Source organism: Gorilla gorilla, chromosome 9 (genome assembly GCF_029281585.2).
Source record: "Gorilla gorilla gorilla isolate KB3781 chromosome 9, NHGRI_mGorGor1-v2.1_pri, whole genome shotgun sequence".
In the NCBI taxonomy this organism is placed as follows: Eukaryota; Metazoa; Chordata; class Mammalia; order Primates; family Hominidae; genus Gorilla; species Gorilla gorilla.
In genome coordinates this window covers 72850001-72871382 of record NC_073233.2, presented here as the reverse complement: position 1 = coordinate 72871382, position 21382 = coordinate 72850001, and the positions used below count along the sequence as shown (strand labels likewise).

The 21382-nt window shown below is 45.4% G+C and overlaps 1 protein-coding gene across 4 annotated transcripts in view; it reads left to right on the top strand.

Moving 5' to 3' along the window:
• Nucleotides 1-419: 419 nt before the first annotated feature.
• The window catches only part of MAJIN (membrane anchored junction protein), a 33709-nt gene continuing 12746 nt past the window's right edge, over nucleotides 420-21382 (top strand). For 2 of the 4 annotated variants that reach the window (XM_019037550.3, XM_031016308.3), the window contains exons 1-4: nucleotides 420-671; nucleotides 12079-12125; nucleotides 12792-12909; nucleotides 17430-17475. In XM_019037550.3, coding sequence (XP_018893095.1) covers nucleotides 12809-12909; nucleotides 17430-17475 — 147 coding nt within the window. In that variant the 5' untranslated portion in view covers nucleotides 420-671; nucleotides 12079-12125; nucleotides 12792-12808. The remainder of the gene's footprint in view (nucleotides 672-12078; nucleotides 12126-12791; nucleotides 12910-17429; nucleotides 17476-21382) is intronic. The other 2 variants (XM_055354457.2, XM_055354456.2) reach the window with 2 other exon arrangements.

Genomic DNA, 21382 nt, shown 5'->3' with positions numbered 1-21382 from the left:
CTATTTTTAAAAATAAGATTTAAGTAAAAAAAGTGGGAGTGCGTGTGTGTGTGTGTGTGTGTAACAGGTCTCGCTTGGTCGCGCAGGCTGGAGTGCAGTGGCGCGATCTCGGCTCACTGCAGCCTCGGCCTCCTGAGCTCAAGCGATCCTAAATTTGGGGCATTAATGCCTGCCGCAGAGCATATCGCCGAGGAATAAAGGAAGGTACCCTGCATAACGCCTAGCACACAGTAAGGACTCTGCAGTCGCTAGTTCCCGACGACACCACGCTAAAGCAGGCGCGAAATAAACAATGGGCTGGTAAATCCAGGAGGGACCTGAAGGCGCCAAGGCGTCCGGTGGGTGGGGCCGCGCGCTTCCTCCGGGTGTCGACAATGAAATGCACACGCGCAGACCGCGGCCAGGCCTTGGAGCTGCGCCCGAAGGGGCGGTGGGAAGCGCACTTGCGCGTGCGCAGAAGACCTGGCGGGTGCGCGGCACGAGCCCGGAAGTCGCTTAGGAGCTGGCGAGCCAGTCCCTCAAAACGACTTCGTTCGAGGTTGGCGCCCGCCTTTTTCAGAGAGCGCTTCTTAGTGGGTATTCTGTCCGGGGCCACTTTTCTGAGGCCGAAGGACCCCTAGTCAGTGTGTGAGACATAGCCTGGCCGAGCCTGGGAACCACCTGGGGCTGAGGTAACGGCACACGACGGCCCGGGGCCCTCGGGAAGTTGTCTTTGCGTTTCTATTTATTTCTGAGGGAAGTTTCCGGGCCGGGCTCCACCCTCCGCCGCCGAAGTGCAGTACCCCCTGCCCCCTGAGGTCCCTTTCTCAGCGCCGGGCTCTCGGGACACCCAGCAAGCTCGCCCAGGGTGCAGGCCGTGCCACTGAAAGGCTCCCACGGGGAGGCCGCGGGACCGGAGCGCGGGTCGCAGGCCGGGAGCGTGCGAGGGAGACCGGGGGGCTCCAGGCCTGTGTCCCCTCCCTCGGGCGAGTGACCGGCACAGAGTAGGGGGTCCCTGCTGTCATCCTCCGACTCCGGAGACTGCCCTTTCCCCTCTCCACACCCAGCGCCTCACCCTCCTCCTCCTTCCCCGCCCCCCCGCAACTCCCTCCCTCCTTTTTTTTTTTTTTTTTTTTTTGAGACGGGGTCTCGCTCTGTCGCCCAGGCTGGAGTTCAGTGGGGCGATATTGACTCACTGCAACCTCCGCCTCCTGGGTTCAAGCGATTCTCCTGCCTCAGCCTCCTGAGTAGCTGGGATTACAGGCATGCGTCGCCACTCCTGGCTAATTTTTGTATTTTTGGTAGAGATGGGGTTTCACCATGTTGGCCAGGCTGGTCTTGAACTCCTGACCTCAAGTGATCCACCCGCCTCTGCCTCCCAAAGTGCTGGGATTACAGGTGCCCGCCACCACACGCGGCTAATTTTGGTGTTTTTAGTAGAGACGGTTTCACCATGTTGGCCAGACTGGTCTCGAACTCCTGACCTCAGGATATCCACCCGCCTCGGCATCCGAAAGTGCTGGGATTACAGGTGTGAGCCGCTTTGCCCGGCCACACCCCACCTTCTTACCACAGACTTTCCCCAGGAACTAAAGTGCTCCTCTGGTCTATACCCACCCTCCAACCCCAGCCTAGCTGTTGCCATGAAAACAAGATTTTTTCCATTGAAACATTTCCTGTCACATCATGTCTTGATTTGAATGAGTTTCTGGCTTTCAAATGCCTGATTGCACCTTGCAAGTAAATATGAGTCATGGCACTGAGATCTCTGTGCCACTCCCCAGAGCCTTGATTGAATCTTGGCATCTGGGCAAGTGGGCAGAAAGATGCCAGCAGGTATACTTTGCCGAACATCCTTTTTCTTTCTTCTTCTTTTTTTTTTTATGACAGTGTCGGCCAGGCACGGTGGCTCATGCCTGTAATCCCAGCACTTTGGGAGGCTGAGGCAGGTGGATCACGAGGTCAGGAGATGGAGATTATCCTGGCCAACATGGTGAAACCTCGTCTCTACTAAAAATACAAAGATCAGCCGGGTGTGGTGGCAGGCCCCTGTAGTCCCAGCTACTCGGGAGGCTGAGGCAGGAGAATCGCTTGAACCCAGGAGGTGGAGGTTGCAGTGAGCCAAGATTGCACCATTGCACTCCAGCCTGGGCAACAGAACAAGACTCCGTCTCAAAAAAAAAAAAAAAAAAAAGGAGTCTTCCTCTTGTCCCCCAGGCTGGAGTGCAATGGTGAGATTTGGGCTCACTGCAACCTCTGCCTCCTGGGTTCAAGCGATGCTCCTGCCTCAGCCTCTCAAGTAGCTGGGATTGCAGGTGTCTGCCACCACACCTGGCTAATTTTTGTATTTTTAGTAGAAATGGGGTTTCACCATGTTGGCCAAGCTGGTCTCGAACTCCTGACCTCAGGTGATCCACCCACTTTGGCCTCCCAAAGTGCTGGGATTACAGGCAAGTGTCACTGCGCCTGGCCCATCCTTCACTTTTTTGAACTCTAGTTCCTTCATGTATGTATCTGCAGGTAGGAAGCCAGTTTCCAGCAGTCTTATCTAGAATCTCTCTTTGGCTATCTCATTGGCATCTCAAACTTCAGCATCTCCAGATACAGACTCAACATCTTGCCCTCAAAAATTTACTTTCCAAGGCTCCTGTTTTCAGAAAATGGTGCTTTTACCTCTTCAGTTAGTTGCTCAAGCAACCAGGAGTCATCGCTGTCCCTCACCTTATCAAGTCACCAGGTCATTACTGAGGCAGGAGAATCGCTCGAACCCGGGAGGCGGAGGTTGCAGTGAGCCAAGATCGCACCGCTGCACTCCAGCCTGGGCAACAGAGCAAGACTCCGTCTCAAAAAAAAAAAGACGGAGTCTTGCCTGCCTCAGCTTCCTGAGTAGCATCTTCCAAATCCGTCCACCTTTCCTCATCTTCACTTTTATCACTGTAGACCAGGCTACTGTCAGCTTCTGCCTTGAGCCGTAGGAGGCTCCTAGCTGGTCTCCTTTCATCTGTTCTTGTTCCGGGTTGTTTCCCACATTGCAGCCAGGAGGGATTTTTTTTTTTTAAGTCACAGCCATCTGGTCATGTCGTTTTTTTTTTTTTATTATACCCTTCAGTGCCTTCTGATTGCTCTGACAACAGATTCCACAATCCGTAACCTGGCTTATAAGGAAGGCCCTCATCCCTTCTCTATAATTTCTCCCTGGATGATCTCATCATCTATTCCAGTAGTTTCACATACCATCTAAACACTGGTGACTCAAATGTATATTTCCGTTCTGATTTCTGTCCCTTACACACTAGGAGACTGCCTCCTCGGTATATCCACTTGGATGTCTCATAGGCTTCTTAGACTTAAAACACAACTACTAATTTTCACTGCTCCCTCCCACCCCAAATCTCTTTCCCTAGAATTATTCCCCATCTCAGTAGAGTATGTACCATTGTCTACCTAATTGCAAAGGCAAAAAATCTGAGAGCCATCCTTGATTCCCACATCTAGTCCGTTAGTTAGTCTAAAGTATATCTCAAATCTAACTATTTATTAATTTCTAAAATCCGAAGTCCAAATCAGCAGCATCTTTCTCCTGAACGACTACAGAAGCTTCTTAACTGGTCTCCCTACTTCTCCTCCTGTCCCCTTACAGTTCATCTTCCTTTCAGTCACCAGATATTTAGATATTTTGGACCAAGCTTGGTGGCTCATGCTTGTTTTTTTTTTTTTGAGACAGAGTCTCGCTCTGTGGCCCAGGCTGGAGTGTAGTGGTGCGATCTCGGCTCACTGCGAGCTCCACCTCCTGGGTTCGTGCCATTCTCCCACTTCAGCCTCCTGAGTAGCTGGGACTACAGGCGCCCGCCACCACACCCAGCTAATTTTTTTTTTATTTTTAGTAGAGATGGGGTTTCGCCATTCACAGGATTGTCTCGATCTCCTGACCTCATGATCCGCCCGCCTCAGCCTCCCAAAGTGCTGGGATTACAGGCGTGAGCCACCATGCCCGGCCTGGTGGCTCATGCTTGTAATCCCAGCATTTAGGGAAGCCGAGGTGGGCAGATCACTTGAGCTCAGGAGTTCGAGACCAGCATGGGCAACATAGTGAAACCCCATCTCTGCAAAAATTAGCTGGGTATAGTGGTGGGCACCTGTAGTCCCAGCTACTTGGGAGGCTGAGGTGGGAGGATTGCTTGAGCCTGGGAGGTTGAGGCTGCACTGAGCTGTGATTGTGTCGCTATACTCCAGCCTGGGCACCAGAGAGAAATCCTGTCTCTAAAATAAAATTAAAATAGATATTTAGATATTTATAAAGCATATATCAAATCATTTATCTCCCCTTTATAAAATCCTTGGCATAAAATCTGGACTTTTTACAATGGCCTACAAGCCTTACACGATCTGGTCCCTGCCCAACACTCCATCTTCATCTCCCTCCTCTCTCTCTTCATTGTCAATGTTCTAGCCACACTGACCTTTCTGTCCATTAAACTCATCACAGACATCTGCGCTTGCTGATTTTTCTGCTTGGAATGCTTTTCCCCGTGATCGTTGCTCCTTTCCATGAAGGCCTCAAGTCAGTTGTGATTTATTCTGAAAGGCCATCACTGGCCATACTAGCTAAAGCAGCCTTCTAGTCATCCTAAATAAAACCACATATTTTCTTGATGCTATTTAGAGTACCTCAATTTATATTTGTTTATTTATTTATATGTTGAATGTTGCTCTCCACACCTCCTGAAATGTAAGCCCTTAAAGACGAGGGATCATGTCTCTCTTGTTACTTACCATATTAGTGCCCAGAACAGTGCCTGATACACTGTAGGGTCTCAGATATGTGCTGACTGACTCACTTCTCTGTATAGTCTCACCTTGTAGCATTGTCTTTCTTGCCCACTGTGTTCGGGTTACTGTACTTCTCTCTTTTGAAAGTGCCATGCTTTTTCTCAACTGAGTACTCTTGTACCTGCTGTTTCCTCTACCCACCCCAGACCCGCCATCCATTCTCCATTTGTGCCTCACTAGCTCATATCCTTCCTTTAGAAATTAGTCACTTACTTAGAGTGGGCTTCCCTGACATGTTACGGGGAAACCAGCACTTTATTTCTTTTTCCTTTTCTTTTCTTTTTCTTTTTTCTTTTTCTTTTTTGAGACAGAGTTTCGCTCTTGTTGCTCAGGCTGGAGTGCAATGGTATGATCTCGGCTCATTGCACCCTCTGCCTCCTGAGTTCAAGTGATTCTCCTGCCTCAGCCTCCAGAGTAGCTGGGATTACAGGCGCCACCACCACGCCCGGTTAATTTTTATATTCTAGTAGAGGCGGGCTTTCACCACATTGGCCAGGTTCATCTCGAACTCCTGACCTCAAGTGATCTGCCCGACTCAGCCTCCCAAAGTGCTGGGATTACAGGTATGAGCCACAGCACCTGGCCTTTTTCTTTTTTTTATATGATACAGACGAGGGCTCACTGTGTTGCCCGGGCTGGTCTCGAACTCCTGGACTCAAGTAGTCCTGCCTCTGCCTCTGAAAGTGGGATTATAGGCATGAGCCACAACACCTGGCCAAGTATATCTTTCTATAAACCTAGCAAGTACATTTCTTTTTCTTTTTTTTTTTTTTTTGAGACAGTCATTCTGTCGCTCAGGCTGGAGTGCAATGGTGTGTTCTCAGCTCACTACAACCTCCATCTCCCGGGTTCAAGTGATTCTCCTGCCTCAGCCCCCTGAGTAGCTGGAATTACAGGCACCCGCCACCATGCCCAGCTAGTTTTTGTATTTTTATTAGGGACTGGGTTTCACTATGTTGGTCAGGCTGGTCTCGAACTCCTGACCTCAAGTGATCCGCCTGCCTCGGCCTCCCAGAGTGCTGGGATTACAAGGCGTGAGCTACTGCACGCCTGGCCACGAGTACAATTCTTATCTCCTTAATATCTCACCAGAATTGGATTAAGGTTAGTAAAATGTGCCCTCTTTATATAAAAAGTCATTTTCTTTTTTCTTTTCTTTTCTTTTTTTGAGATGGAGTCTCACTCTGTCGCCCAGGCCGGATTGCAGTGGCAGAATCTTGGCTCACTGCAACCTCCGCCTCCTGGGTTCAAGCAATTCTCCTACCTCAGCCTCCCGAGTAGCTGGGACTACAGGCTTCCACCACAATGCCTGGCTAATTTTTGTATTTTTAGTAGAGACAGGGTTTCACCATGTTGGCCAGGCTGGTCTTGAACTCCTGATCTCAGGTGATCCTCCTGCCCTGGCCTCTCAGAGTGCTAAGATTACAGGGGTGAGCCACTGTGTCTGGCTGTATCAGTTGTTAAAATTGCTTGCTTTCTTTCGAGCTAAGGATATTCTCTCCATCATTTGCCCTTCTGAAACTACTGCTGCTGCTGCTTTTTTTTTTTTTTTTTTTTTTTTCATTTTTAATCTTCTTCCTTACATGTACTGCTTCTGGGCAGCTCACCCAATGGTGTAATCAAAAAAATAAAATGTCCTTCCTTGCTTGCAGTTTTATATCCAAGTGCTTTTTGGGTTCCTGCGGTTGGTAGGATATTTAGAGTGCTGCAGTGAATTCAGCATGATGTGAATTCTTTTTTTTTTTTTGAGACCGAGTCTCGCTCTGTTGCCCAGGCTGGAGTGCAGTGGCGTAGTCTCGGCTCACTGCAAGCTCTCCCTCCCGGGTTCACGCCATTCTCCTGCCTCAGCCTCCTGAGTAGCTGGGACTACAGGCGCCTGCCACCATGCCTGGCTAATCTTTTGTATTTTTAGTAGAGATGGGGTTTCACCGTGTTAGCCAGGATAGTCTCGATCTCCTGACCTCGTGATCAGCCTGCCTCGGCCTCCCAAAGTGCTGGGATTACAGGCATGAGCCACTGTGGCCGGCCGCATGATGTGAATTCTAAGGGACAGGTTAATTTTCATGTAACAAGCCACAACTACTGGACAGGGTGGTGAGGTGAGACGCTGTTGCATTTCCAGAATAAGGAGCACATCCTGGACCTATTGGCCAAAGGTCGTTTTTCATTAGCTCTTAGGATGGTTAAGGTGAAAGGGGAAGATGCATTTTTGTGCAAAGAGTAACTTAAGTGCAAAGAGTAACAAAGATAAACTAAGTTAACTTAAGAGGTTAATTTAGACTCCTTTCTGGTTTATTGAGTTACCCACTGAGGCCTTTTGATCTCACGTCAGAACAGCTTCCCAGAACAGCTTCCTAATTCTCTGTTAGGTTTAGTTATCCCCCCTACCCCCAAACAAGGTTTAGTTATTCCTCCTACTCCCACCAAACAAAACAAAATTAAGTCTGACACAGTTCTAAGGGCAAATCCATTCCTGCACAAGTGGCATTTTAAAGGTTGTGTCTTACCAGAAAGGGCAGGAAGAAACCTATGAGAAAACAGAATGATGTCAATAAACATGGAAGTATTCTGGGTAGTCTTATGTCATTAGTCTCTTCCTGTTCCATATTTTAACGCTTATAAAAAAGACTTTATCCAGTAATCTGTGTACTAAGTACTAGAAAAAACAATTATACATGCATTATTTCACTAATCATCCTAATCACCATGCAAGGTAAGAAAACTGAGAATAATAGAGCTTTATGACAAACAAATGTGGATGTAACACTTTATGTCCAAAATTATAATTCTAAGAAGCTTTAATCAAAAAGCTTACATTAGGCCGGGTGCAGTGGCTCACACCTGTAATGCCAGCACTTTGGGAGGCCAAAGTGGGTGGATCTCTTGAGCTCAGGAGTTTGAGACCAGCCTGGCAACATAGCGAAACCCCATATCTACAGAAAATACAAAAATTAGCCAGGTGTGGTGGTGGGCGCCTGTAGTACAAGCTACTCGAGACGCCGAGGCATGAGAATTGCTTGAACCTCGGAGGCAGAGGTTACGGTGAGCCAACATCATACTGCAGCATGGGTGACAGAGCGAGACTCTGTCTCAAAAAAAAAAAAAAAAAATTAAATTTTGCTTTGATGTTTTTGTATCCAGAATGAATTGCCTTTGTCACGCAGAGTGGTGAGCGCGACCAGGGTTACAGTTTGGTAAAATGACTGACCGAGTGATATGTTGTAATGAAAAATGTGTGTGCCAAAGAAGTTAACAATCTTGAGGGGCTAATCTTGGATTATGTAACTTTGTGGAAGTCATTTCCTTCTTTGGAGAAGTCACTTCCCTATCATCCCCCACCAAAATGGAAGGCATTTCCAGCTATAGGCGTTCATGAGTCTCTAGTTGGACATACACGCTGAATCTACTTCAGCAAAGGTGGACAGACCTCTGAGACCAGCCAAGGACTTTTGAAAGTGAAAGGAGGCTGGGTGCGGTGGCTCACGCCTGTAATCCCAGCACTTTGGGAGGCTGAGGCAGGTAGATCACCTGAGGTCCGGAGTTCAAGACCAGGCTGGCCAACATGGTGAAATCCTGTCTCTACTAAAAAAAATACAAAATTTAGGTGTGGTGGTGCATGCCTGTAATCCCAGCTACGTGGGAGGCTGAGACAGGAGAATCACTTGAACCTGGGAGGCAAAGGTTGCAGTGAGCTGAGATCGTGCTACTGCACTCCAGCTTGGGCAACAGAGTGAGACTCCGTCTCAAAAACAATGTGGAAGGAGCAGCTAGTCATCTGTCCTCAATCTCATTTCTAAAACACAGGTGTTGGATTCATAGCATCAGATTTTCATATTATATTTTGTTACCCACACTCATTAATGGTCTTGAGATGGGGTCTTGCTCTGTTGCCCAGGCTGGAGTGCAGTGGCACAATCTTGGTTCATCGCAGCCTCCACCTCCCCGGGTTCAAGCGATTCTCTTGCCTCAGTCTCCCAAGTAGCTGGGATTATAGGCGCCCACCACCATGTCCAGCTAATTTTTGTATTTTTAGTAAAGACGGGGTTTCACCATGTTGGCCAGCCTGGTCTCAAACTCCCGACCTCAGGTGATCCACCTGCTGCAGCCTCCCAAAGTGCTGAGATTACAGGCCTGAGCCACTGCGCCCAGCCCAGTCAATGTATTTTGAATAAGTGCTTATGGAAGCTCTTTTATTTCTCAACACTGTGAAAGACTTTATCAACTGTCACCAGACATATTTAGTAGCAGAGTGCTAAATCATAAGCTCCTTCTGCCTCAGTAGTCAATATTATTATCCTCATATAGCATTTGGCCCTGCTTCAGGTTCTATGCACTGACCCAGATGTTTATGTGAAGCAAATTACCAAAACCTTGAAAAATAATTTTCCTTCAAACATCAGTCCCTATGTGTCATTTACATCTAATTCTTGGGTATTTTCAAGGAAAAGTTCTTGGTTGGAATTTGTCAGATTTTGCATTGAGATTAAAGCTAATCAGTTTTGCACGTATGTGCTCTCTGTCTCAAGAATTGATTTCCTGGAAAGTAGTGCTCTCTTGAATTTGCTTTTTTGTTTGTTTGTTTTTTTGAGATGGAGTCTCACTCTGTCTCCCATGCTGGAGTGCAGTGGCACGATCTTGGCTCACTGCAACCTCTGCAACCTGGGTTCAAGCAATTTTCATGCTTTAGCCTCCCGAGTGGCTGGGATTGCAGGTGCCCCCCACCACGCCCGGCCAATTTTTGTATTTTTAGTAGAGGCGGGGTTTCGCCACATTGGCCAGACTGGTCTCAAACTCCTGACCTTGGGTGATCTGCCCACCTGAGCCTCCTAAAGTGCTGAGATTACAGGCGTGAGCTACCATGCCCGGCCTTGAATTTGCTTTTCTAGTGAAGCATTAGGGAGAAACTCTTCAAATCTATCGTAAGTGCTAACGTTTATATAATACTCTGGAACTTACAAAGTAGCTGCTTACAGCATTATCTCATTTAATCCCCACATTCCAGGGGTCATTGGAATCCCCATTTGTAGACATAGAAACTAGGAAATGAAGAAGTTAAGTGACTTGATCAGGGACTAATGACTAATAGAGGCAGAAGCAGGACTCAAGCCTTGGTCCTCCAATTCCAAATCTTATGTCTTTTGCACTATCCCATACTGCCTGTAAGTTTTCTTCCTTTGTTTTAAAGCCATGATTTGTGGTCACCTAAAAATGCGTGGAGAGTCTGACCCTTCATATACAAGATCTCATCAACTTAATAATAGTTACTGGGACGTAATATCACCATGGCCACAGTACTCAATGTTGGAAAATAACCCTGTGAAATATTTGAACCATTACTCCTATGTGGTTGTTTGGGATACACTGTCTAATCTTTATTTTCAAATGAGGTAATTAGTGTATGGTGTTTGTTTCTGAATCGGGCAGCCAGCAATTAACAGGAACAGGCCCTCGCTGGAAGAGGGCTGTTTTTTCTTCTTTCAGACAGCCAGCTGTGGTACAGCACATGAAATTTCCTCTTCGGACTGTCATTTCCAGCAAATGTCCTTCATTTCCTTTGCTCTGATGCCCCATCCCTCTGTTAGGGGTGGGGCGGGAGGCAAGTTATTGCATCCTAGTAGAATCCCCTGGTCAGATGGCAGTGGTTCATGCCTGTAATCCAGCACTTTGGGAGGCTGAGGCAGGAGGATCACTTGAGGCCAGGAGTTCAAGACTAGCCTGGGCAACATAGTGAGACCCTGTCTCCAAAAATTAAAAATTAGCTGGGCATGGTGGTATGCATCTGTAGTCCTAGCTACTCTGGAGGCTAAGGTGGGAGGATCTCTTGAGCCTAGGAGTTTGGCGCTGCAGTGAGCTATGAGTATACCACTGTACTCCAGCCTGGATGGCAGAGCAAGACCCTGTCTCTTAAAAAAAAAAAAGAAAAGAAAAAAAAAAGAGCCAGGCGCAGTGGCTCACGCCTGTAATCCCAGCACTTTGGGAGGACGAGGCAGGCAGATCACCTGAGGTCAGGACTTCAAGACCAGTCTGGCCAACATGGTGAAGCCCGTCTCCACTAAAAATACAAAAATTAGCTGGGCATGGTGGTGTATGCTTGTAGTCCCTGCTACTCGGGAGGCTGAGGCAGGAGGATCACTTGAACCTGGGAGGCAGAAGTTGCAGTGAGCCGAGATCATGCCACTGCACTCCAGCCTGGGTGACAGAGTGAGACCCTGTCTCAAAAAAAAAAAAAACCACAAAAACAAAAAAAGAATCCTTGGAAGAATTAAGAGTTAAATTTCTGTAGCAGCAATGTAAGTCTAACCAGGTGGGCTCACTGCCTACTGAGAAGAGTCATCTGGCACTAAAACATCAAAACTAGCCTGGGTTCCTGCCATGCCTTTGGTATGGGGCATCAGTTTTTTCTCAGGATATGATCAGTATTTCCCCTCTGGGGACTTTGCAGTTGGCACAACTATTTCTTTTCATTTTTGACTGCAATTCTAGTCTAAATAGTCTCATGGGCTCTGGCTCCACTCTCATGTCATTCTAATCCCAGGCAGCCAAGATCAGACACTGGGGTATCTCTTTACTGGCAGCCCCAGACTTGAACTTTGGAAATTGTGGGAAATTCCATTCTTCGGGCACGTAGAACTTGTGACTCTACCATGGAAGAGTTTCTACCATAGAAAATTTTTCCCTACTGAGTAGAAATGGCATCAGAATAATATGGAGAAAAGCATAATGAAAATAGTCCTTTATGTGTATATGATATTTTACTGCTTAAAAAGTGATTTTATGTTTATTATCTTGTTTTTTCCTCCTTATAACCCCAGGAAGCAGACTGGCAGAGTGGTTAAAGAATATCAATTCTGGATCTGTATTGCCTTAGTTTAAATTCAAATTCTAACATTCATAGCTATGGGCAGTTTAATTCATTCCTCAGTGCCTCAGTTTCCTCACCTATCAAATTTAGACTTATAGGCTTGTTGTGAGGATTAAGTGAGATTAAACTTAGAATCGGGCATGGCAAAAGTTGTTATTGAGAGTTGTTATTGTGTAAGTAAGAAAACCAAGGCTCAGAAATTACGGACATTGGACTGAGATTCAAACTCAGATTCTCTTTATTTTGGGCCCGTTCTGTCGACTCCATCTCAGCTGCCTCTGAAACCAATACCATGTAATTTTTATACTTGTACTGATGTATATAACTAGTTTTGATCCTTAGGAACTCTGGATCTCCTCTAATTATTTATTTTTATTTTTTCCATCTCTCCCCTTAACTCCCCACAGAGACGACCTTAAGTGGACAGAGATTCTAGAACAGGAGAAATAAAATAGTAAGTGCTAGGGGTATAGTAGGCACTCTTGGAACACAGGGAAGCCTCACAAGTGGGGGAAAGGAAGAGTAATTGATAGATCTGGAAAATAAGCCATTCCTTGGTGCCACTCAAAAACATTAGTGTACATCCTTATTTGCTACATTGGTTGTGGCAGGACGTTGTAGTAATACCTTAATTTCATCTAAAATTGATAGCAGACGTCCTCCTAATTGGCTTGTAATTGGTGTATCCTTTGGATTGTGTCATTATTTAACTTGAGCCCTCTCTGTATCCACTGAGATTCCAGTGGAAGTGGGGATGGGAGAGAAGAACAGATTCAAGAGATACTTGGGAGAAACATTTAATTCTAACAAAGACTCCGAGTCATCAGGGTGGATACTAGTATCATTAGTCTTCTTGAAGAGAAATGATTTGCATAAGGTCATAAATGATCAAACTTGAATTCTGGGCTTTTGACTGCAAGCATAAAGATTATCCCAACACACTGTATTCTCCCCATGCAGGTAGGAGAATGCTCCAAGTGATGATCCGGGTACGTAGGCAGTAGTGCTTAGTGTTGGACATTTTACTCATGAAGAGATGTTACAGATTGGACAGGTTCCCATTCCTGTAAATAAGGAACAATCATTAGCTTTTTAGTAATTCTCTTTCTATTTTATTTAGGCTATCGTTTGGGAGCAATGAGTTTAAAACCCTTTACCTACCCGTTTCCAGAGACAAGGTTTCTTCATGCAGGACCCAATGTGTATAAATTCAAAATCAGATATGGGAAGAGTATCAGGTAATTTCAAAGGTAGGAGGGTAGCCTATACAAACACCAGTTAGTGCTAGTGCATTGCCACAGGTCACCTCTTCTTTACCTTCACCCAGTTCAGGAGACTGGTAAAGTAGCATCTTGCAGGACTGTCTTTCCCAGGAATTTTATATTCAGTATATATATTATTCATATGAGTTTCTAAATTAGGGACAACTTTTTTTTTTTTTTTTTTTTGAAGAGAAGCAGATCTCGCTATGTTGTCCAGGCTAGTCTCAAACCCCTGGCCTCAAGCAGTCCTCTCACTTCTGCCTCCCCAAGTGTTGGGATTATAGGTGTGAGGCACCACACCCAGCCTAGGACAACATATCTTTGAAGCAGTGTTTCTCAAAATTTTACATCTCAGGGCTGGGCATAGTGGCTCACACCTATAATCCCAGCACTTTGGGAGGCCGAGGTGGATGGATCACTTGAGGTCAGGAGTTCAAGACCAGCCTGGCCAACATGGTGAAACCCCATCTCTACTAAAAATACAAAAATTAGCCAGGCATGGTGGTAGGAGGCTGAGGCAGGAGAATTGCTTGAACCTGGGAGATGGAGGTTGCAGTGAGCTGAGATTGTGCCACTGTACTCCAGCCTGGGCCACAGAGTGAGACTCCGTCTCAAAAAATATATATATTTTTTCATCTCGACTCCCTTGCAATTTTTCTTTCTTTTTTTTTTTTTCCTCCCAAGACAGGGTTTCACATGTAGTGGTGTGATCAATGCAGCCTTGACCTGCTGGGCTCAAGGGATCCTCCCACCTCAGCCTCCAGAGAAGCTAGGACTACAGGCATAGTGCCACCACACCAGGCTAATCTTAAAATTTTTTTTGTAGAAATGAAGTCTCACTATGTTGCTCAGGCTGGTCTCAAACTCCTGGGCCCAAGGGGTCCTCCCTCTTTAGCTTTCCAAAGTGTTGGAATTCCAGGCATGAGCCACCAGCACCCACCTTGCACTCTTTAAAATTATTAAGGAGCCCAAAGAGCTTTTGATTTATCTGTCAATATTTGTCATAAAAATTAAAGCAAAAATTTGGCCAGGCACAGTGGCTCACACCTGTAATCCCAGCACTTTGGGAGGCCGAGGCGGGGGGGGGGGGGGGGGGTGAATCATGAGGTCAGGAGTTCGAGACCAGCCTGGCCAACATGGTGAAACCCCGTCTCTACCAAAAATAAAAAAAAATAGCTGAGCATAGTGACAGGCGCCTGTGATCCCAGCTAACCAGGAGGCTGAGGCAGGAAAATTGCTTGAACTCGGGAGACGGAGGTTGCAGTGAGCCGGGATGGTCCCACTGCACTCCAGCCCAAGCAACAGTGTGAAACTCTGTCTTTAAAAAAAAAAAAAAAAATTACAGCAAAAATTTAAAAGTGTGTTTATTAATTTAAGAATAATATATGCCACAAATACGGTATTATTAAAGTTATATTTAGTGAGCCAGGCAAGATGGCTCATGCCTGTAATCCCAGCTATTCAGGAGGCTGAGGCAGGAGAATCGCTTGAACCCGGGAGGTGGAGGTTGCAGTGAGCCGAGATCTTGCCACTGCACTGCATTTGATCAAACCCAGCATCTCACCTTTTCATGATAAAAACAATTAAAAAAAAAAACAGCTGGGTTCAGTGGCTCACATCTGTAATACCAGCACTTTGGGAGGCCAAGTCAGGCAGATCACCTGAAGTCAGGAGTTCAAGAGCAGCCTGGTCAACATGGTGAAACCCTGTCTCTACTAAAAATACAAAAATTAGCTGAGCATGGTGGTGCAGACCTGTAGTCCCAGCTACTCGGGAGGCTGAGACAGGAGAATCAGTTCAACCTGGGAGGCAGACGCTGCAGTGAGCAGATCGCGCCACTGCACTCCAGCCTGTGCAACAGAGTGAGACTGTCTCAAAAAAATAAAACAAAACAATAAACTAGAAATAGAAGGGAACTTTTGGCTAGGTGCAGTGGCTCACTCTTGTAATCCCAGCACTTTGGGAGGCTCAAGTGGGAGGATTGCTTGAGCATAGGAGTTTGAGATCAGCCTGGGCAACAAAGTGAGACCCCATCTCTACAAAAAATAAAAGAAATTAGCTGGACATGGTGGTTTGCACCTGTGATCCCAGCTGCTTGGAAGGCTAAGGCAGGAGGAATCGGTTGTCCCAGGGAGTTGAGGCTGCAGCTAGCCATGACTGCACCACTGTACTCCAGCCTGGGGATCAGAGTGAGACCTTGTCTCAACTTCAAAAAGAGAGAAAAAAAAAATCAGGCCAGGTGCGGTGGCTCACGCCTGTAATCCCAGCACTTTGGGAGGCCGAGGCAGGCGGATCTTCTGAGGTCAGGAGTTTGAGACCAGTCTGGCCAACATGGTGAAACCCCATCTCTACTAAAAATACAAAAATTAGCGAGGCGTGGTGGTGGGTGCATGTAATCCCAGCTACTTGGGAGGCTGAGGCAGGAGAATCGCTTGAACCTGGGAGGCGGAGGTTGCAGTGAGCCGAGATTGCGCTATTGCACTCCAGCCTGGGCAACAAGAGCGAAACAACATCTCAAAAAAAAAAACAAAACAAAAAAACAGCTTATATGTATTTGTAGTTTGGAAAGGTAGGACTATATTAGTAGCCCTCTCAGATCATTGTGGATATTCTTTGACCCTGCGACAAAACTGGACAAATCGTAGTTTGGGTTTTTTTTTTTTTAATGGTAGTTATTTTTAAGATTAGTTGCAATGTGGAATCTGAAATTATGTCATGAACTTTTTGAACTCTGTTACATTAAAATCCACTGGTCTTTGTTGTTCTTTGAATGAATGTTTGACCTAGGATGATTTTTGTTTTTGTTTTGTCTTGAGACCGCGTTTCACTCTTGTCACCCAGGCTGGAGTGCAATGGTGCGATCTTGGCTCACTGCAACCTCCACCTCCCGGGTTCAAGTGGTTCTCCTACCGCAACCTCCCAAGTAACTGGAATTACAGGCGCCTGCCACCACGCCCAGCTAATTTTTTGTATTTTTATTTTTATTTATTTATTTTTTTGAGATGGAGTTTCATTCTTGTTGCCCAGGCTGGAGTGCAATGGTGCAATCTCAGCTCACCAAAACCTCTGCCTCCCGGTTCAAGCAATTCTCCTGCCTCAGCCTCCCAAGTAGCTAGGATTACAGGCATGCACCACCATGCCCGGCTAATTTTTTATTTTTAGTAGAGATGGGATTTCTCCATGTTGATCAGGCTGGTTTCAAACTCCCGACCTCAGGTAATCCACCTACCTCGGCCTCCCAAAGTGCTGGGATTACAGGCGTAAGCCACCGCACTAGGCCTTTTTTGTATTTTTAGTAGAGACAGGGTTTCACCACTTTGGCCAGGCTGGTCTCGAACTCCTGACCTCAGGTGATCCACCTGCCTTGGCCTCCCAAAGCGCCAGGATTAACAGGCGTGAGCCACTGCGCCTGGCCTGACCTAGGATGATTTTGTAACATGATGTGTTTCACTGGTCGTTTGGAATATTTTGGTTCACTGAATTATGCACATCCTCCAAATATTGATACATTTCATTATACAGTATCGAAAAATATTTGTTAATATCACCACAGTCTTAAAAGTGTTGACGTATTTGGAAACTGTCAAACTCAAAATGGTGGATGGAAATTTTCAAAAATTTAAATTTTCACTTGAAAGCCCAAAATTTATTGTTGACAACAAGTATTGTCAGTTCTTTTCCTTGAGTTGACATGCCTATTTTATTCATTTTTAAGAAAGTGTCTGTCAAACTTCCAAGTATGAATAACAACCATAGTTTGTCTGTTAGCTGATCATTCAAGTAAAATATTCCATGAAGAAAAGCAGACAGTTCAGTTTGCAGCTTAAACAGTCACACAAGTGAGTTTCCCTAAAATAACTATCATATTTTGGTATGCAGCAGAAGCGCTTTATGCATACTTCGTGTTTTATCACATAACATTTAAAGAGACATGTAGTTAAAGATTGAGATTCTATAAAATGATTGCTTTTTTTTTTATTCTTCCTCAAGGATATTCAGTGAAACTGGATTTTTTTTTTCCCTATGCAGCAGTAAAGATTTCTTTGACTGATAGTACAGCCTAGTGCAACTGGCTAGATTTGTTTTAAGGCATTGGCAATTTTGCCCACCATTGCTTTTGCAATCATGTTTACAAATATTAACACAGTGAGAAAGGCAAATAATACCTTAGTATTATTATGAAAATAGTTTTACCCTTGAAGACCCACTGAAAGGGTCCCCAAAGCACACTTAAAGTACAACTGTTCTAACCAATGATTAACTTTCACAGTGGGAATTTCAGGTCTTGGCAGGTTGAGAAGTCATTTTATACCAATGTTCAGACCACGCCACCTGGGTGATCACTTCTTCCCCATGAGCACTGGGTCAGCATACACAGTTTTACTTATGTCATGTTTCTTTAGCTCAGTGGAAGTGTTATTTTTGCCCTAGTAGAGTCTACTCTCTCCAGAGCTTTCCTTCATGTCTTACTTGTCTCTTGTCTGTTTACCTTCCAGAGGAGAAGAGATAGAAAATAAGGAAGTCATCACCCAGGAGCTGGAGGTAGGGAAAGAAGCATACGACTTCTGGAAAAGTTACTCTTTAAGCTAAGGATGCATCCACATTCAGGTTTTAATTATTTCCTACAAACTGAGTCACAACCTCCACTTGATAACTTGGCTTCCTCCTGCTACATCTCCTTTGCAAAGGAACTTTATGTTTTTCTGTGGGAATTTAAAGCCTGTATTCTTTCTCAGTTTTCCTAGTTGAAATGTCAGCACCTTTGAGGCTGAGAGCTTTTTGTTTTCACCAGAGTTTCCAGCCTTGGGCAGCTCTCTTTTGTTGCAGCTGGCATAGAGAAAGATTCCGGAGGACTGCCTCCTTCCAGGGTTCTGGGAAACCTCACCATCCCAACCACTGCCTGGTACTTGACGTTCAGGAAACTCGACTGTAAATACACAGACAAGGCTGCTGTGTCTTCATTTAAATTGGAAACATTTGCAATTGCCTTATTCCGACTTCATTTTCATTCCTTTCTACCCGGTTCCTCTAGCTTTAGGTTTTCCTACAGAAGAAGACTGAGCAGGTGATCAACTTTACAAATTGGTGGAAGCATTGGACAAGGAGTTAAAGAGTTCTGGGGGTTGGCCCTGGATTCCAGTCCTGGCGTAGCCACCACTTAGCTGTGTGACTGTTGGCAAATCATATATCAACTTGGATCTTAATTGCCTCATTTGGAAAATGAGAGGTCTAAACTAGCTTTTCCTCTTCTGACTTCACAATTCAGTGATTTATGACTATTGTGATTTCTTAAGACATATGCCTCCACATTTCAAAGCAATTAAATACACTTAAACACAAAACTCTGTGAAACCAAAACTGAGTCATACCCTTAAGAAGATACCTCTTTGGCTAAGTGTTAAAAGATACATTAGGATCTTGCAGGACCCTCAAGGATATCATTATGAATAAGTTATTTTAACATAGGACCAAGAAAATGTTCTACCTGGTTTTTTGTTTGTTTGTTTGTTTTTTGAGATGGAGTTTTGCTCTGTCACCAGGCTGGAGTGCAGTGGCACGATTTCGGCTCACTGCAACCTCCATCTCCCAAGTTCCAGCGATTCTCCTGCCTCAGCCTCCCAAGTAGCTGGGACTACCGGTGTGCACCACCACGCCCAGCTAATTTTTGTATTTTTAGTAGAGACGGGGTTTCATCATGTTGGCCAGGATGGTCTCGATCTCTTGACCTCGTGATCCACCAGCCTTGGCCTCCCAAAGTGTTGGGATTACAGGTGTGAGCCACTGCACCCGGCCATTCTACCTATTTTAATTATGAGCAGAGCAGGCATTATTTCATTTTGCTTCAGTTAACCTGAGCAGTGAAAAGCTCACGGAAGCATAACAGAGAGGAGGGAACACAGACTTTAGAGCCAGTCAAACCTGGATTTGAAGTCTCCATACTAGGATAGTGTCTAGCTTCTAATTATAATAGCTAATATTGATTGAGTAATTACTATGGGAAGTGTTCTGCCATTCACAGTTTGACTTCGGGCAAAGTACCTACCCTCCCTGAGTCTGTTTCCTTACCTGTCAAATGAGGTTAATAAAGAAGGCCTGTTTCAAGACTGAGGATTAGAAATAGATGTCTGCAATGCCTGCCACACAGTAGCTCAATAATTAGTAGCTCGAGAGTATTTACATTCAACATATGTCATGTTTCCAAGGTGCATTTGATATGCATATGCATCTTTCTCTTATGCTCACTAGTTTGGGGTCAGATGTTATCATTCTCTTTTCTTCATTTAGAAAACACTTACTGAGGCTGGGCGCTGTGGCTCACACCTTTAATCCCAGCACTTTGGGAGGCCGAGGCAGGTGGATCACCTGAGGTCAGGAGTTTAAGACCAGACTGGCCAACATGGTGAAACCCTGTCTCTACTAAAAGTACAAAAATTAGCTGGGTGTGGTGGCACGTACCTGTAGTCCAAGCTACTCAGGAGGCTGAGGCAGGAGAATTGCTTGAACCTGGGAGGCAGAGGTTGCAGTGAGCCAAGATCACACCACTGCACTCCAGCCTGGGCAACAGAGTGAGACTCCATCTCAAAAAAAAAAAAAGAAAACATTTACTGAGAAGCAGGCTAGCCTAGGGGTTAAGACTAGGAGCTCTGGAACCCCGCTGCCTTGGTTCAGATCTTGGCCCTGCTATTTCTAGTTATGTAACCTAGACTACATTTTTTCACCTCTCTTTGTCTGTTTCCCCGTCTGTAAAATGGGAATAACAGAATTGCCTCACAGGGTTTTTGTGAGAGTTAAATTAATTAATACGTATAAAAACACAGCTGGGCTCTGTGGCTCACGCCTGTAATCCAAGCACTTTGGGAGGTCAAAGCGGGTGGATCACCTGAGGTCAGGAGTTTGTGACCAGCCTGGCCAACATAGTGAAACCCCATCTCTACCAAAAATACAAAAGTTAGCCAGGTGTGGTGGCAGGCACCTGTAATCCCAGCTATTTGGGAGGCTGAGGCAGGAGAATCGCTTGAACCCTGGAGGCAGAGGTTGCAGTGAGCGGAGACCAAGCCATTGCACTCCAGACTCCAGCCTGGGCAAGAAGAACAAAACTTCATCTCAAAAAAAAAAAAAAAAAAAAAAAGGCCGGGCATGGTCACTGTAATCCTAGCACTTTGGGAGGCCAAGGTGGGCAGATTGCCTGAACTCAGGGATTTGAGACCTGCCTGGACAACATGGCAAAACCCCATCTCTACTAAAAATACAAAAAATTAGCTGGGCGTGGTGGTGTGTGCCTATAATCCTAGCTACTTGGGAGGTTGAGGCACAGCACTGCTTGAACCCAGGAGGTGGAGGTTGCAGTGAGCCAAGATTGTGCCACTGCACTCCAGCCTGGGTGACACAACGAGATTCTGTCTCAAAAAAACAAAAAACAGTAACACTTCCCATAGTAATTACTCAATAAATATTAGCCAGTATAATTATAAGCTAGACACTGTGCTACTATGGAGAATACAAAGATAAACAAGACACAATTTCTTTTTTTTTTTTTTTTTGAGACAAGGTTTCGCTCTGTTGCCTAGGCTACAGGGCAGTGATGCAATCATAGCTCACTGCAGCCTTGACCTCCCAGGTTCAGGTGACCCTCCCACCTCAGCCTCACAAGTAGCTGGGACTACTTGCGTATGCCACCACACCCAACTCATTTTTGTATTTTTTGTAGAGATGGAGTATTGCCATGTCGCCCAGGCCAGTCTTGAACTCCTGGGCTCAAGCAATCCACCTGCCTTGGCCTCGCAGAGTGCTGGGATGACAGGCATGAGCCACTGCGCTGGCCACAGTTTCTATCTTCTTTGAACACAAACATGAGAACACTGAAGCTTAGGGTGAAATGACAAGGCTGGGACTGAAATTGAGACTTTTTTCCCCATAGAAATTTAGTAGTCTTTATGATGCCAAATTAATTAGTATAGACTAATAAGCATATAGCTTAATTAGGGACTAATTGATTAAAATTTAAAGTGAGTGAAAAAAAGGTTTGACTTAAACAAAAGCAAAATACTGTATATCAGTTAATACCAGTATTATTCATTCATTCAATGTACATTTAGTGAGGACTTGTTATGCATTATTCATGATGGTAGACACCATAGAAGGGATACTAAGATAAATCAGGTGTATATTCTACTTCAAGTAGATCTCCCAGTAAGGAATATAAAACATTTGTATGTGGAATGTAGTAAAGACTCCAGGCTAACTACTGTGAAGTTTGATACTAACAATTATGACTTGGTAAATCAGGGAAAGATTTCTGGAGGAGATGCCTTTTGAACTATGCCTGAAAGGATAGGTCAGATTTGGACAAGTGCTGATGGGTGGAAAGGGCATTTCAGGAAGAGAAATTCCCTTTCTATGCAAAAGCATAGAAATGGAGAAGCGGGCTGGGTGCAGTAGCTCATGCTTG